This window comes from Nipponia nippon, unplaced genomic scaffold (genome assembly GCF_047370975.1).
Source record: "Nipponia nippon isolate SJK-2023a ecotype South Korea unplaced genomic scaffold, ASM4737097v1 scaffold_4, whole genome shotgun sequence".
In the NCBI taxonomy this organism is placed as follows: Eukaryota; Metazoa; Chordata; class Aves; order Pelecaniformes; family Threskiornithidae; genus Nipponia; species Nipponia nippon.
The window spans coordinates 75,824,834-75,842,090 of NW_028262358.1; the positions used below are offsets into that span (position 1 = coordinate 75,824,834).

Here is a 17,257-nt window from a genome sequence, read left to right on the forward strand (position 1 = left end):
CGGGCGGGAGGGCGGGGCTGGCGCCGCTCGCCCCGCCCGGAGCCCGGCGACGACGTCGTGCGCCGCGCACACGTCAGGACGCAAGGCGCGCCGCTGCCGCCCGGGCCGGAAGTGCGGCGGCGGAGCGGTGAGTGCCGGGCGCCGTCGGGAGACACCCGCCGCCGCCCCCAGCCTCCGCCGGGGCCCGGGGGAGGGCGGCAGCGGGCCGGGGGGACCCGGGCCGGCGGCTCAGGCGGGCCAGCGTCTCGCCCCGGCCCGGCCCCGCGGAGTTGGGCCGTGGCCGCCGCTTCCCTCCCCCGGTGCCGCTGAGGGGGCGAGCGGCCTGGCCCGGGGGGCGGCCGGAACCTGCGTGAGGGAGGTGCGGGGCTTCCGTGGGGCGCTGGGGGCGGGCGCCCCGCCGGTCCCCGCTCCGCTCCCCGCCGCGGCTTTTCTGGCTTCTGCCCCCGCCCCGCCGTGTGGCGTGCTCCGCGGCCGCCTCCTGCCGTCCGCCCGCGGCCGCAGCGGGCCGAGCGGGGCCTGCCGTCGCTGCTCGTGTGGAGGGGCAGCCCGGGGCCGTGCTCTCTTGCCCGGGGTCAGCCCCAGAGCGCGCGTGTTGCTCCTGAGCCCCTCCGCAGCCCGTCAGCGCAGGGGCTGGAGCTGCCTTCCCCCGGTACACAGCCGTACTCTAGTAGTATCGACGTCGCTTTTCTCTTACGTGAGCAGGCCGGTTTGGATTTTGCAGTCAAAATAGTAACGATGTCACCTCGTGATCGAATAGCAAGGTGCTTCATGTGATCAGAACCCACAAAACACCTGCTGCCCTATCTGAGGCGCATGTGGATGTCAGAGACTGACTCTGCAGGCAGAGTTGGCAGCAGCTCTTCAGGAGCTCCTGTGATCCCCCGTAAGGCGGGGTTGGGTCAGACCTACAGCCGTGCTTCAGGGTGCTCCAGCAGCATCAGGGTCCCGTCCTTCAGAAATGAAGTTTCCCACATACACAATTAGGCTCAGCCGTGAACTGTTTGGTAGCTGAATGGGGCTAGAGAATCGCTTGGCCATCTCAGTAGCATTTAGGTATCGTCTGTATGTAGTCAACATTGTTTCTTACAGCATCCCTTCAGTAATCAGAACTGTTGTGCTCACTGATGGCTATGTTTAAATACGTGTTTGTATTTAAAATAACAGCTTTATATTTTAAGATGGCAGGTAGCTAATCTCTTTCATGTTTGGCTCAGCTGATCCTCTTGAAGTGGACATTTTTGGCACATCTCTTCCACAGTATTATTTGATGGACTCTTCTGCCATTGCTGGATTATATTTTTTTTGCTTGTTTTTAATTTTTGCGTATTTGCAATTGAAGAAGCTTAGCAAGCCAGATTGGTGGTTAATAGTTAGCATAGTCAACCCTATTTTAGCCAGAGCTCTTACAAAAAGCTGTTGTTTTTCTATTTTTATTGCCCATTTCCATAGGCTGAAGCTTAGCAGGTAAGTGTTCTGAAAAAGAAGTTTTCAGAAGGATAGAAATGGATAAAAGAAAGCATGGAGTCCTGCCACACTGATGCCAGTGAAGTTTTATTATTGATTACAGGATTTCGTAGCCTTGTCCGGGAATAATCTGAAATGTGGCATCTGCAGGGATGAAGCTGCAGTTGACCTTTTTTTTTTTTTTCTATTATTTGTTTCCACTTAGGAGCTGTGAACAAAGAGTTCTTTTTGTTCAATTGTTTTGGTTGTGAAAGGAGTTTTCAGAAGGGGTAGCCATTTTTTAATATGCTATACAGTTCACAGCACATCAGAGAGAGACAAATGAAATATAGGCAGTAGTTCTGATCTAAGAAGAAACTATCTGTAGCCATTTCTTAGGATTTAAGAACTCTTTTTGAAGAAAGTGTGTGTCAGCATTAGTGTTGATTTTTTTAAACTCCAGAAGCTTCAGAATTGCTTTAGAAATTATTAAACTGTTGACTGGTAAACCAAATTATATTTGGTGTGTTATAATGCAGACTTCTACAATATTTCTTAATTAAAGCTATTCTGTTCTTGTAGGCTCCTGCGTTCATATGCATAATAAAAATGGCAGAAACAGCTCCTGAGGCGTCTGAGAAACTGGTTGTCATCCACTCCAAAGCTCACAAAGATACCATTCTAGCTAATTTTGAAGAACAAAGGAAAAAGGATTTTCTTTGTGACATTACCCTAATAGTGGAGAATGTGCAATTCAGAGCCCATAAAGCCTTGCTTGCTGCCAGCAGTGAATACTTCTCAATGATGTTTGTAGATGAGGGTGAAATAGGGCAGTCAATTTACATGTTGGAGGGAATGGTTGCAGACACCTTTGGAGCACTGCTAGAATTTATCTACACCGGTTGCCTCCGCGCCAGTGAAAAAAGCACGGAACAAATTCTGGCTACTGCACAGCTGCTGAAAGTGAATGACTTGGTGTGGGCCTGCACAGACTATCAGGCCAGCCGTAGCCCAAGCAATGCGTTGCCAGCTCCGGCTAACAGTGGAGCCTCTGTAGCCGTTACTGCTAGTGACAAGAAAAACGAAGATCCACCAAAGCGAAAACGAGGGCGACCGAGGAAAGTCAAGAATGTCCAAGAAGAAAAACCAGCCGCAAATTCTGCCGAAGATGTGCAGCTGAGAGAGAACAACTCCATGCAAAATAAGCAAAATTTTATGAAAAAGGACACCGCAGAAGAAGAAACAGTTGTCAGCGAACAGGCTTCAGCAAGAAAAGATGCAGAAGAAACTGAACCTGCTTGTGGCTCAGAAGCTGCTGTCGATCTGTCAGCTGAGAAAGATGAGAATTATGATCCCAAATCTGAAGGAATACAGAGTACTCAGAGCCGTTATAGCAAACGTAGAATAAGGAGATCCATTAAACTAAAAGATTATAAGCTTCTCGGTGATGAGGATGAAAAGGGACTGGCAAAGAGAACTGATGGAAAAAGAAAACGTGTAGGTTCTGAAGCTCGCTGTAAAGACTGTGGCAAAGTATTTAAATATAATCACTTCTTAGCTATTCATCAGCGGAGTCATACAGGTAGGCATTGAGACTGCTGCGTTTGGGTTAGGGTTTTACTGACTCGTTGCTAAATGCGAGCTAGTTGTTGAGGTGTGGGCTGTTGTCTACAGCAAGAACTCTCCAAAACAGCTTGCTGATCCAAATTGCTATGGTATGCCTCTGAAACCGTGTTCACTGTTTTATTCTTGTCAGCAGATCTCGTAGCCTTTATGTCTTACCAAGATAGCAGTTTAGTTAATCATTTCTCTGTTCAAATGTTGAATTATATAGCAATACTAGGGTCTAGAGCACAAGTCTTACAAGGAGCAGCTGAGGGAACTGGGGTTGTTTAGCCTGGAGAAAAGAGAAGGCTGAGGGGAGACCTTATTGCTCTCTACAACTACCTAAAGGAGGCTGTAGCGAGGTGGGAGTCGGTCTCTTCTCCCTAGTAACGAGTGACAGGACGAGAGGAAACGGCCTCAAGCTGCGCCAGGGGAGGTTTAGGTTGGATATTAGGAAAAACTTCTTTACCGAAAGGGTGGTCAGGCACTGGAACAGGCTGCCCAGGGAAGTGTTTGAGTCTCCATCCCTAGAGGTATTTTTAAAAGACGGGTAGACGTGGTGCTTAGGGACATGGTTTAGTGGTGGAGTTGGCAGTGCTAGGTTAATGGTTGGACTCGATGATCTTAAGGGTCTTTTCCAACCTAAATGATTCTATGATTCTACTTAAAGAATCATTTTATTGCTATGTGAAGCTTGTCTCTTAATTTGCCGTATCACTACTTAAAAGTCATTTTTTAGAAGCTACTACATTGCAGTGCATCTCAATATCAGCTTAGAGTATCTCGCGAGAAATAATGCATCTGTACTTAAAAATGTCATCTTTTGTTTTTAGGGGAGCGCCCTTTTAAGTGCAGTGAGTGTGGCAAAGGCTTTTCCCAGAAGCATTCTCTTCAAGTCCACGAGCGGATGCACACTGGAGAACGGCCATACACGTGCACCGTCTGCAGTAAGGCTCTGACAACAAAGCATTCTCTTCTGGAGCATATGAGCCTACATACAGGTAAATATTTCAAGGCAAATGTAACCTCTCTTCCCCAAGAGTTTGCCTTTCTGAAAAAAGGCATTTCTGCTCTCTCTCGTGTGTGCTGGTTTATTTATTTATTTATTTCCGTTCGCTTGCTTTGGATGTGGCTTACATTTTAACAAGTGATTTTCTTTACAGGGCAGAAGGCTTTTACATGCGATCAGTGTGGGAAATACTTCAGCCAAAAGAGACAGCTCAAGAGCCACTACCGAGTACACACAGGTATAACAAGTTTGGGTGGAAGAGCTGGCTTACAGTCCATGCTGATTTGTCCTTATAAAGATTGACTAAGCCTGAAAATTCTTCTTCAGTGATGTATTTAGTCTCTGCTACCCTGATATATCTTTATATAACAATGAATAGGGTGAAAAAGACAAAATGGTGTATAATAAATTGAATGTTTAGCGGAATAGTTAATTGAGAAGGACTCTTGCGATGATTAAAAATTAATTATGCTGTATTTGACATACAACTTGATTATTTTAGCCCTGCTATCTGTGTTACATAGAAGCTAGGAATTGTATAAACAATTGTTTCCGCTGCCTGTTGTGCAAATTGCCTTGTAGTTTCCCGCTACTTTGGACTAGCAATGGCAAACAAGCTTTAAGTGTCCTCCTCACTTCTGGAGCAGGATGGAAATTAAGCTACACGGACAGGAAGTGGTGGAAAAGTCAAAACTTACAAAGCTTCAAGAGAAAGCATGTTTGGGGGGGAGCAGGTGTCAGTCCCTCTTTTCCCATGATAATATCAAGTAGAGAAAAAGAGGTGTGACAATTAAGATAGGGAGGAGGCAGTGAATCACCTTTTGTTTTATCTCTATATTATATCAAAGTGGTTATTTTACAGGAAAGTGCTTTAACAAAGATCACTGAAGAGATACAGGGGATCACTTATGCACTGACACTTTTTTTATTATTGCGACAAGGCCATTCACTGCCGGAATGTAACCAGTGTCGTCGCAAATTCATGGATGCAGCTCAGTTAAAGAAACATCTAAGAACACATACAGGTAATTTGTCCGTCATGTTTTGTTGTGTTTTGTGGTTGTTTTTTTTTTCTTGAAGTAACACAGACAAAACAATGTTAGGCAAATGACACTTGTCTCTGTGGGATGAACTTCTGCTCTACTTGTACGTAATGATGCCTGTATCATTAATGAAGAGATTTGACATCAAGAATGCAGGAGCGCAAAAAATCTTGTATTACAGTAGCGCAGAAGCAGTGCCTATTATAGGAAGAGCTTTTTTTCCCCCCATTCTTATAAAGCCTGCTGCAGAAAATGCCAGTTAGCTCTTCTGTGATAGAATCCCGGACTGGGAATTCAGTTATCAGGAGAGCCACATCCAGCATGTGCAGGGCTTGAAGTAAGCTAAGTAGTAACAGAAAGTGTATGTCCTAAATGAGCTGGGTGCCCCTGTCTGTGAGGGATGGGTGCTTATAAAAAATGCTGCTGACGAGAAAAAAAATTATTTCCATTTACTTTTTTATTACGCTGTAGTAAACCAGATGTTGGCAGGAGATGGGCTGGGAGGGATGATTTAGTGCAAGTGCATCAGAGGGTGTTTTAAGAGATTTAGAGGGCAAGGTGATATTTGAATGGCTGGACAACGGGGATAAAAATGTTGATCCACCATCTCGTGATAACAAGGCATAAGCTTCTTAAAATAGTTTTCATTGAAGGGTAACTTCATAAGATGACTTGGATATATTTTTTCTTTTAAGATAGCTATAAACGATGGCAATCGTTTCCTCCCCAAATCAAATTATTCTTAAGTATGTTGCTCGCAGTTGCAGTCAAGTATGCACAAGATCAAGTTATGTCTCTCATTTGTTTCTTTCTCAGTGAAAATAACACAGCTTTAAATTCCCTGGGATAGGATGAGGTCAGAACTTGTGCCTTTGGGAGTTTTTGATGTATCCACAATAGTGTTAACTTGCAATACTTATAAATACTGCATTTTCTATTGAAGAGAACATAGTGTTTGTTGACACACACAACAGTTTTGTATCTGAAGCTGATACAGCTCTATAAATGTAGTGGGAGGTGAGAAGAGGAAGCATCGTAGCAAGGTAAGTTGCAAAAATAGATCAATTAAGATGAGTTCGAGCAGAAGCTGGCTTGCAGTGTATTTTGCTTCCAGAAATGACAGGCCAGGTATCAGTATTAATGATGCAGAAATAACAGTTGATCTGTCCCGTCTCAAAAGCAAGAAGTAAAATTGTAAGGAATTTGGGGACAGATGTTAACATTGATACAACTCTTCTGCTTTGGCAAAAGAATGTCCTAAGAATACAGTCTGCTTAGGAAGCTACTCCTCTTTTCAGTCGGAGGCTGGGACTAGATGGCGAGAGGTCCCTTCTGACAAACGTTTCTTGTTCTCTCATACTTTGCCCCTGCCCTCCGAAGCCATACAAAAGCTGATAAGAGTTGCAGTTCTATACTAAATGTGAAGCTTCCTTGGAAACTGGCTGCTGCCCCATCCCCAGTTCAGTGTGCTTGGATAGCGTGAACTACCACAGTGGTGATCCGGATTCTCATAGCTAGTGTCTTAAAGAAGCTCAGTGCAACAAGGATATGTTATGGTGTGAATGAGGATTCGCGTTTGTCGGGTAGTATCTGTTTCTTGTGAACCTTTTTGTTATTTCATTTGGCTCCTCTGCTTCTGCTCAGTTAGATACAAGAATTCCAAATGCAGTTAAAACAAACAAGCAAAGAAAAAAACCAAACCCACAATTTATTCAACCCACCATAATTTAATTTTTCTCCAGCTGGTGTTCCCAGGATATCGTATGCCTAGGATGGGAGCCTTACAGGAAGCCAGCTGATTTGTTAAGATAATGGATTCATTTTTCAGGTTTGGAAATACGGGCTTACTTATCTGCACGGTGCTGCACGTGAGCCTAGCATTAATGCCTGCTAGTTCAGGGTCAGCCTTTTTCAAACTTGCCTGTTCCATATGGAACACCTGCATCTGTATCATAGGTACATTTTTTGTTGCTCTGAGGGCTTGGGTCATCTTTATCTTCAAAGGGAAGAAATGTCAGACATGTATGTTTAAAATACTATACGCTCATTTAACTAGCGAGCTCATTCAATTTCAGATATCTGTCCTTCTGTCACGTGCCAGAAGCGTGAGGATTTGACAGTACACACTTCATACTGCGTATGGCAAAATATAAAATGTTTTTTAATATATTGATGGGAAGTGCTATATAAAATATAGCACATATATAAAATATATGTCAAATTTCTTTTTGATAGGTGAGAAGCCCTTCACTTGTGAAATTTGTGGCAAATCATTTACAGCTAAAAGTTCTCTTCAGACTCACATTAGAATTCACAGGTAGAGTATGTCTAATGTTCATTACGTTCTTTAAAAATGTACCTTCTATTGTGGTACCTGTATGTAGTGCTTGTTCAATTACAGAATGGTCAGGGCTCGTTTGCATTTTGAATGGATGGTTAAAGATTGACATTTTTGTTTAATCTATTTTAAGAAAGAATTGGTGGTGGAAAGTACTGCACTGTTAAATACTAGTGTATCGTAAGACATTGTAAGTTTCTCCGTTTGTGTATTGCGTCTGTTTAATGACAATGTACTTACTGCGATATTATTTATGTGAAAACTTCACTGTGAATTTTTGTTTGACAGCAGAACAGTAGCTCTGGTGTCACAAGATTATTGGAGCATTGTCCTGTTTTCCCGTAGTCTATCATGTCTCTTTAATAGCATTAGTTATCTTTTACCCGTGTCAGTGTGATATATTGCATAAAGGCACGTAAGATTTTAAATCATTGGAGAACTGTTGTGGGCCTTACGTAAAAGAGAACGTTTCCAGTAAAATTTTTTCATCCCTTTGAATCCGGCAGCAAATTAGGATTTGGACTTCTTTTTGTTTTAAAGCCCACACTGTTAATAAACATTCTTTAAATGGTCAGTGCTTACAGTTGTGCAAAGTAAGTTGGTGCATTCTTGTCCAGGTCTAGCAGCATAGAATTTGTACCTCTGGTATTGTGACAGGAGGGCAGTTATGTTATCTCTGTAGCTCTTGGGTATATACCAATGAAAGTACAGTTTGTGAAGTCAAATAGAAATAACTAGGAAGTCAAATAGAGAACGTTTTTAACGTCACTATTCTTAACTGCTTATGATTTAGCAAAACAAAATAATAAGTTTTTTATTCTATAATAAGTTGCAGAAAGCAGCACTGTCAAAGTGAATATTTTAATGAGATCAAATACATTCTTTTGCAGAGGAGAAAAGCCATATTCTTGTGGTATATGTGGAAAATCCTTCTCTGATTCCAGCGCGAAGAGAAGACACTGTATCTTACACACAGGCAAAAAGCCTTTCTCCTGCCCAGAATGTAGTTTGCAGTTTGCTCGTCTGGACAACCTGAAGTCTCATTTGAAAATTCATAGCAAAGAAAAGCAGTTTCAGGAAGCCAGTGCTGCTCCAAGCACCAACACTAATTCTGAAGTGAGAAACATTCTTCAGCTGCAGCAGTATCAACTTGCCACCTCTGGAGGGCAGGAAATTCAGCTACTGGTTACAGATGCAGTACATAACATAAACTTCATGCCTAGTCATAATCAAGGCATTAGTATTGTTACTGCAGAAAATGCCCCAAATATGACAACAGAGCAGGCTGCTAACCTCACGCTGCTTGCCCAGCCACCGCAGCAGTTGCAAAACTTGTTGCTTTCAGCTCAGCAGGAGCAAGCGGAACAAATCCAAAGTATCAATGTGATTGCAAACCAAATAGAGACTGCCCAGCCTGAACAAATGCATGTCATCACTCTTTCCAAGGAAGCACTCGAACACCTCCACGCTCATCAAGGACAAAATGAAGAAATCCACTTAGCCGGATCTTCACATCCAGCTCAGCACGTGCAGTTGACTCAGGAATCAAGTCAGCAGTCTCACTCTAGCCAAGATACAGTTCCTTCCCATCAAATCAGTGAAGAACAGAATCAAAGTGTACATGTTTCTGAATCCCATCAGCAGTCTCTGTCAGTAAATGAGTCATCTCATGAGCATTCTATTCAAGGACAGGCTTTCTGAAATGCTTATTTGTCATCAGAGGGCTAGGCTATAACACGCTTCTCATCCAGGCAGTGATTACACATATCGCACTTTCTTTTCTGCAGCATAATCTGTCTGAAGATGCATTTCTTGGTGATTTTTGATGGGTGACTTTCGGTTTTCTTAACCTTATTTATTTTAGACTTTTTTTATTTTTCCAGATTGGTATTTCTCTATCGCTTAGTCTATACCTCACAAGTGATTAATGTGGGGTTTTTGTGCCTTGTACACATCCATGCCTACTAAGGAGATATTTGGCCCCTTATTTGCATTTCTGCGCGACTCTCCAGAGAAGTGTACCTTGCTGGTAGAACAGTGTTTAAGATCAGAAAGTACAACTTCTCTGAGGAAGTCAACATTACCTGAACTACTGTCAAGCTTAAGATAACAAGTACTTTTTGCAAAGCTGACACCATATGTCTTACGTTTAATGAGCTTTCTCTCTGCAGGCTAAAGTATAATTTTCTATGTGATCATTCCCTTAAGTGCATTTTGATTTATTGACTACCAAATTTCTTTGTTTTGGGTTGAAATTGTTGCAGCCTTTGACTGGCCCTGGATCGTCCCTTCTGCTTACTGTATGCTGTACAAGTTTTGCTCCTCAGAAATGCTTTAGCCATTGCACTTGAATAGTGGCAATGAGATGCGGCGGTTACACTGGACAACTGAAAAGCCCGAATTCAGCTCTGTTAGTTCTAACACTCGCTCTCTGCGTGAGTGTGGGCAAGGCAGTTGACCTCTGTGCCTTAGTTTCATCATCTAGTAAGTGGGGATAGCGTTCACACGCTCTGCCAAGCACTTTGAAGAGCTTTTGATGTTGAAGGCACTGTCTGTTTAAGTGCAAAATTCTCTTCCTGACAGGACTCGGTCTAAGCTTAGGAGCCAGTGTATATTTAAAGTGTTATTTTTTTGTACTTTTGAGAGCAGAATGTAATGTTACTTTTAATATATGTAAAAGCTGGTAATTGTTTTTGTGGGGACTTGAACAATGAATAGAGTCACTTAAGAGCATAATGAGCTATATAAATGGGGCATACCATGTTGAAGTTGTACAGCTATTTTCACTGACTAGATTAGATTGTTTTCAATGACTGACTGACTGCTAACACAAAAGATTTGACATCTTAATAAAATGCCATGCCAGAATACATGCTTTGCATTTTCAAGTTTGGCTACGGGTAACATCTCACATAGTGTACTAGTGTGTTAAAATCCAGATAAAATGCCACTGGTACTTAAAGCGATCATCACTTCAGTTTTAAAACGCCATCCTTGTGATTTACATTGATATTTTATGTTTTAACAAATGAAAAATGTAAAAATTAAGGAATTAGCAGGTGAATTTAAAAGCAAAACAAAAGATCTTTGTACGTGTGCTTGGCTTATATGACTGCCCAGAGAGAGTCACTAAAAACCCAGTGTGTAGAATAATAGAATTTAAGGCAGAAGGGACTTCCAGAGCCATCTGCTCCATCACCAGGTGCACCTAGATCACGTCGCTGTTGTCTGGTTGAGTTTTGAACGCTTCCAGAGATGGAGATCCACAGCCTCTCCAGGCTACCAGTTCCAGTCTTTGACCATATTCACAGTGGAAAAAAAGGTCTCATATTTAATTGGAATTTCCCATGTTCCGGTTTGTGTCCACTGCCTCTTGTCCTACCGCTGCGCCTCCGAGAAGTGTCTGGCTCTGTCTTCTCTACACCCTCCCGTTCGGTAGCTGAAGACAGCAGTAAGGTCCTCCCAAAGCCTTTTCCTCTTAAGGCCTGGACAAACCCAGCTCTCCCAGCCTTTTCCATCATGTGCTCCAGCTCTTTAATCACCTTGGCAGCCTTCTGCTGCCCTCAGTCCAGTACGTCAATTCTGTCGTCTTCTGGGGAGCCCAAATTCTGGATGACATTCCTTGATCAAGTCTAGACTACTCGGCTGGCTCCTGACCACGTGCTGCTGGAGTTTGGGTGAGTATCTCCATTTTGTCAAAGTACTAGATCAGTTTTTATATAAATGGATCATGAAAAGGGTAGACAGTGGGAATAAATCAATGCCAAAAAAAAAAAAGTCCCACAGCAAAACTCTACTTAGGCCTTTCATCTCTTCTTTTTTCCTCTTGGAATGCAGAATTACAGTTTGTATACTTCTGCCTCCAAAAAGAACCAGCATTTTTTGCAGTTGTACTTCAGAAGCTTGAAGTCTTGATGCTGCAAGAACAGATGAAAAAATATAAGTGAAGCTTGTTACAACATCTACAAAAAATCTTACTGATTAATTGTATAAATTTGCATTTACAATAAATATTATGGAGGTTTCATCCTAACAACTTCGATTTTATCTAAAATATTGTAATGTGCAGCCATAGTACTGTCTGGTCAGAAGTTTACAGGAGCTTGCACTAAGTTCCTTCTCTGCCATATACTTATGAATCCTGAAACGCTTAAAAGCTGGTTACAAGCTACGTTCTAAGACTACCAGTAAAACAACTTCAGTACTGTCCTCTTTTTTTTGAACTTTGATTTGTTCATTATGAAGTTCTTGCAGGATTAAGTATGGTGCTACAGTTATGCTTCAGCCACTATCACATTGTGATTGCTTGATGCTTTCCCTATAACTAAAAAGAATGAAGTTTTGGGTTTGGAATTTTCTTATGCTTTTCTACCAAGTTACCAGTGAAGAAACAAGCTCCTGTGAATAGCGCAGCAGTGACTCATCTTGCACCCTGCGTTGCTTAAGCTGTCAGCACCCATTGTAGCTTGCACTCGAGATGCTCGCGTGGTTTCTCATACCACAAATGTTGCTTTTTTGACACCATTTGCTTCTAGTGAATGCATTTCTATTACAGATGAAAATAAATCCCTCTTCTGTGTGTGCATTTTTAAGGCTGCAACTGAAGCCTAGGACTGCTTTGAATTTGAAAGGAAAGCCCTTTCCTGTTCAGTCCAGCTTCCACTAAGAACTCTACAGCAAAAAAATGCATGCCTTAAAACCTGTGTTTCAAAGCAGCTCTCTAAATATCTTTACTCGTTAGCCAGTAAACACCTTAACTTCTCATTTTCTCACATAGACTAATCTTAGCAAATCCACCTCACTGCTTACTGTGTTAAAATGAGATTAGGATTTTAGACATAAACGCAGGAAAATAAGTAGACTACAGAAAGATCCATTTTTGCAAGCAATTAAAACCATTGTGTGTTTCTCCTACTCCAATTTTAAGTTACCCCGTGTAGTTGAACTTGAAAAGGATTTTACTATTCTTTTTTCAAATGCGAGTTTATGAAATTTTAGCTTTTTCTGAAGAATTTGGCTGGCTCTCCAGGTGAAAGTTGAAACAAATTCCCGAGGGGTAGAGCAAACATGCTGTGTTAAGCGTGTACTTGATTATGTGTGCACTTATTCTGCTTGCCAATTATATTCATGTGTTAGCTGTAAATAGCATTTCTTAACCTCAGCACTCTAAAGTTCAAGAGAGTTTGCTGTTCTCTGTGTGGAAACCGAGATGCTGGCAGTGTGGATTAGACCTGTGGGCCTTCCAGTCCAGCATCTCATTTTTGATAGAGGAATATCAGATTATTTCATATGAGCCGTGAAAGCAAATTATACTGCCAGGAGAAGAAGCTTCATCATAGCATGTGTTACTTTGCAAGGTTGGGTTTTTTTTTTTTTTTTTTTTTTGTTTTTTGTTTTTTGTTTTAATATTTGATTTGTGTTCTCTTTCCTGCTTGGAGGGACTGAAAAAGCACTGCTGGGGTCCTTTTCCACCAGACAGCTCTCCAGCCACTCCTCTCCCAGCCTGTAGCGTTGCATGGGGTTGTTGTGACCCAAGTGCAGGACCCGGCACTGAGCCTTGTTGAACCTCATACAGTTGGCCCCGGCCCATCGGTCCAGCCTGTCCAGGTCCCTCTGTAGGGCCTTCCTGCCCTCCAGCAGATCGACACTTCCACCTAACTTGGTGTCATCTACAAACTTACTGAGGGTGCACTCAATCCCCTCATCCAGATCATTGATAAAGATGTTGAACAGGACTGACCCCAACACTGAGCCCTGGGGAACACCACTCGTGACCGGCCGCCAACTGGATTTGACTCCATTCACCACCCATGAGAACAAGGGCTAGCGATTGTGAGACGTCTCCCACCTGTTTATAGAATATTTCATCTGCCTCTTCATCCTGGTTGGGTGGTCTGTAACAGACTCCCACCCTAATGTCTGCCTTGTTGGCCTTCCCCCTGATTCTTACCCATAAACACTCAACCCTGTCCTCACCATCGTTAAGCTTTAGACAGTCAAAACACTCCCTAACGTACAGGGCTACCCCACTGCCTCTCCTTCCCTGCCTATCCCTTCTGAAGAGTTTCTAGCCATCCATTGCAGCACTCCAGCTGTGCGAGTCATCCCACCATGTGTGCTATCTAGGATGTCTGTGCGTGCACACTAGGATGTCCCTGGGATTTTTTTTTTTTTTTTAGTCTTTTCCCACTTCACCTTAAACGAAAGCTAGCATGGGATTCGTTCCCCACCATGTGAGCATAGTAGCCCGGTATATTTTCTGTCTCCCCATGTCTTCCATCTCTGCAGCAGACTGTCTGACTGACTAAGTGTCCACATCCAGGAGAAGCTGAGTCCCACTTGGGAGTGCCCGTGAGAAGACCAGTTGGCAAAGCAGGTGTGCCCCGCAGCCCAGGCAGCAGTCAAGGGCGCTCCCTGGGTACGCTTGTCTTCTCATGGTCAGAAGTCCGTCTGCACAGGCTTTTTCGCAATCCTACTGCTATTGCAGGTTCTCTTTAAGAGTGGAGAAGGAACTGGCAATGCTGTATTTGCCATAGCTGTGGTTTCAGGACCTCTTTTATCTGTTCTCGTTAGAGGCATTAAAGAGTCTGCTTCTTGCAGACCTGCAGTCCCGTGAGCTACGACAGTCCTACACGCTCCATCCCTTTTCCTTTTCAGGTCCTCCATAAAGCATGGTGAACAATGAATGGGTTTCTACAACAGATGGACCAGAGATGTTCATCTCTGGCCCAAGCAATTCTGAATGGAAAAAAACATCCAGGTGTATTCTAGGTGAACCAGCGCCTCACTGTAGTATGCTTACTGCTTGTTTCTGGCTAATATTTTAATCCTACCTAATGGAATGTATCTCTGGAATAGCAGGACGCAGAGCTTTGCTTTAGTTAGCAACTCCCCGCTCTCTGTCCTGCAAGTTTTTCTAACAACCGCAATTGTAGCTCACTGTCTGTGCATTCCTGAAGGGGACCGATCCTCAGACGTGTTCATGGGTCTTCCCTTCAAACCGCTGGATCCTCCTTGCCCTTGAAGGCAGCATGCCCCGTGGCCGTTCCCTGGAGAACTTCAGGTTGTTGTGGACGGCCCCATTAGTATATTGCCATCTTCAAATTCAGGTTATCCCTTCGGCTTTGCTTTAAATTTCTTGACAAAGTGATGACGATTTCTGCCTTCCACCTGGAAGACTAAGTTTACGGAGGTCTTCCTTCTTTCTGGAGCTGAACCTGTCCTTCGCTCCCTGGCAGTAGGCAGACCTTTTTTGAAGTCTCCTGTGTTGTTTGCTTCGACTGCTGAGCAATCTAACGAACGGCTGCACAGTGTCTGTCAGAAAGGACTTGTGGCAGCCCAAGGACCTGGAGCGAAACAGCAGTGGCGGCCCTCCCCCTAGTCGTCACAGCACGCTGTTGTGGTTCAGCAGCTTCAGCAGAGAAGCTGTGCCACGTTTCCTCACCAGGTGTTTGCTGGGAAGTTATTTGGCCCTTGTGTCTTCAACAAGCACGGCATTATTCTACGCAGCTTTCAGCAGGGCAATGCTGTAGTCATTTCACTCACCCTTCACCAAAATGTCGCTGGGTGACCCCTATCAGCTCTCCTGCCAGAGTACCTTCACGTGGGGGCTCTCTCTCAGGTGTTGGGTTTATTTAATTAATCCAGTCTGCCTTTCTGTTCTCTTTCTCAGTCTCTTTCAGATGCTATCTTGGACTGAAAGGAACTGAAATGGCCGCAGACACAGCAGGTGGAGAGGTTTGGCACAAGGAAACCCTCCGACAATCCCGCAGAAGCAAAACGCTTGGGTCTCGTGTCAGGGCGCGTGTACACGTTTCAAAGGGCTTCGTGTTTCCAAGAACATTAGCTGCCCGGCCTTTGCAAGGGCTTCAGTATCCTTGTTTAAATGTGCCGTACAACTTATCGTGCTTTCCATGGTTTTTTTTCATGGTAATCGCTGCTCTCCCCAAAGCAAATGCAGCACGGCACATCTGCCGCAGCTGGCGGAGCACCGCGGTACCAGCAAACTCCCGTCCAGCTCTTTAACACCAGCAAAACATTTATGCTTATCTAAGAAACACAACTAAGCTTGCAGAACACCACCGTGTTGTCATAAACAGGTAGCAGAAAGAGGCTGAAATGAATAATAATCATCCAGTGTAAGATTTTGATAGATATAATTTTGCTAATTGGCAACCTGTTGAATAGATTTTAATGTAGCTGAATTACAAAGTGATGCGAAAAGAAGGGGAGAAATAAAAGCCAGGATCGATAGAGACAGCAAGTAATTGGTGGCTCGTAGCTTGCTCTTTTTGTTACGAAAGCCCACCATAAATTTGCAGAAAACAGTCCTGTACAGCTAGTGATATTACTAACTTGTTGGCTAATAATATTAAGCTTGTTTGCTTAATTGTTGTTTTTCTGTACAGCTAATAATATTATGCTTGTTTGGCTAATTGTTGCTTTTCTTCTTGACTTTGACTATTACTTGACTATTAGCAGCATGTTTATAGGTGATTCCCTCTCTTGCCCCCAATGACAGTAAGAATTTCCATGCTTAGAAATTATCAGTAAAAAACCCCCAGCTAAATATTTCTTTTTTTTAAAGAAAAAAGGAGGAACAGGAGCCAGCCATATGTATGTGCAGAATTAAATTTCAGGAGCAGAATTTGTGTGTAAATTTAAGCACACTTAGCAAATGCACATATCAATCTGTTTTTCTGAAAATAATATGCAGTGGATTGCTCTGGTTTTAATACTTATGTTTTGTAGTACAAAAAGGAGGAAAGAAGCATTTTAAAAGGCCAAATAATCTTCAGTTGTATTAATCTGTATCAAGCTAAAAATATGGATATAGAGAAAAATAGGTAGTGAAGAGAATATTTTCTGAAGTGTTACTGATTTTATATTTGACTCTGGGTAAGCTGCTTCTCTTCTTGAATTTATATAAGGCTGCTATAGACTTTTCTGGCTACAGGAGAAGCCATATGGTCTGGCTACTAAAATTAGGTTCTGGTTGTCGCAGGCTGCAGTCGTCGTGCCGGCTCTCGGGAGGAGGAAGGAAAGGGCTTTCCTGTGCATCGCTCGGTCACAGCCTACAAAACGTAGCTGCGGTTGCACACGCTGCTTGCTGCGGTGAGCTACAGTCGCACTTCGGCTTGTCTGCTGCCACCCAGTACCTGTCTGCAAATTAAAACTGCCTTGACTACCATAGGATTTTAATACATCCCGTTGTCCGAACTGTTCCATCTCCCTCAATTTTCTTTTTTTTTTTTTTTTTTCAGCAGGACAAAATCATAATATGAAATTATAACATCTTGTGCACGGGTCTTTCAGGCAAGGGAGCAGCTGTGGTAGCTCAGCCTTCAGAATCTGATCGTCTTTGCAGTCTTTGCTAATGCAAGGATGGAGCTCTTCAAATCCAACATTGCTGCAAATCCCAACAAAATAATTACAAAAGCGTTGCCCGAATGAATCGCTGTAAGAAAATATCCCTGAGCCACACACACGGGCCAGGGAAACGTCAGGGCTACATTGGGGAGCCCTTCTGCAACCCGCGATTTCTTTCTCAGTCTGAATTTTTTACGGGCGTGGGTAGCTCAGAAACATCTAGCTGAGAGGGTATAGGCTTTTTGGTTCCAACGCTGTTGTTGTGTACAAATTTAGCACTTTATAAAGCCATTTGGATATACAATTGCAAAAAAAAAAAAAAGAAGAGTGTGCATCGTTATTAAGAAGATAAATTAATATAATTTTTATTGTATTTAACACAGGTTTGTTCTGCAGAACATAGTTTTCACAGGAAAATCACAACTGTCTCATCTGCAATAGGATGCTGAC

General features: G+C 43.1%; 1 protein-coding gene across 2 annotated transcripts; it reads left to right on the top strand.

Moving 5' to 3' along the window:
* Nucleotides 1–25: 25 nt before the first annotated feature.
* On the top strand, nt 26–9,139 carry ZBTB24 (zinc finger and BTB domain containing 24). 2 transcript variants are annotated; one of them, XM_087774648.1, is made up of 7 exons: nt 26–127; nt 2,026–3,025; nt 3,882–4,049; nt 4,212–4,295; nt 4,999–5,082; nt 7,336–7,417; nt 8,329–9,139. In XM_087774648.1, exons 2-7 carry the CDS (start codon nt 2,053–2,055, stop codon nt 9,137–9,139), a joined length of 2,202 nt encoding a protein of 733 aa, XP_087630774.1. In that variant the 5' UTR covers nt 26–127; nt 2,026–2,052. The 2 variants fall into 2 exon arrangements, with proteins under 2 accessions (XP_087630774.1, XP_087630775.1); XM_087774649.1 differs by lacking the exon at nt 26–127 and adding an exon at nt 151–358.
* Nucleotides 9,140–17,257: the final 8,118 nt, after the last annotated feature.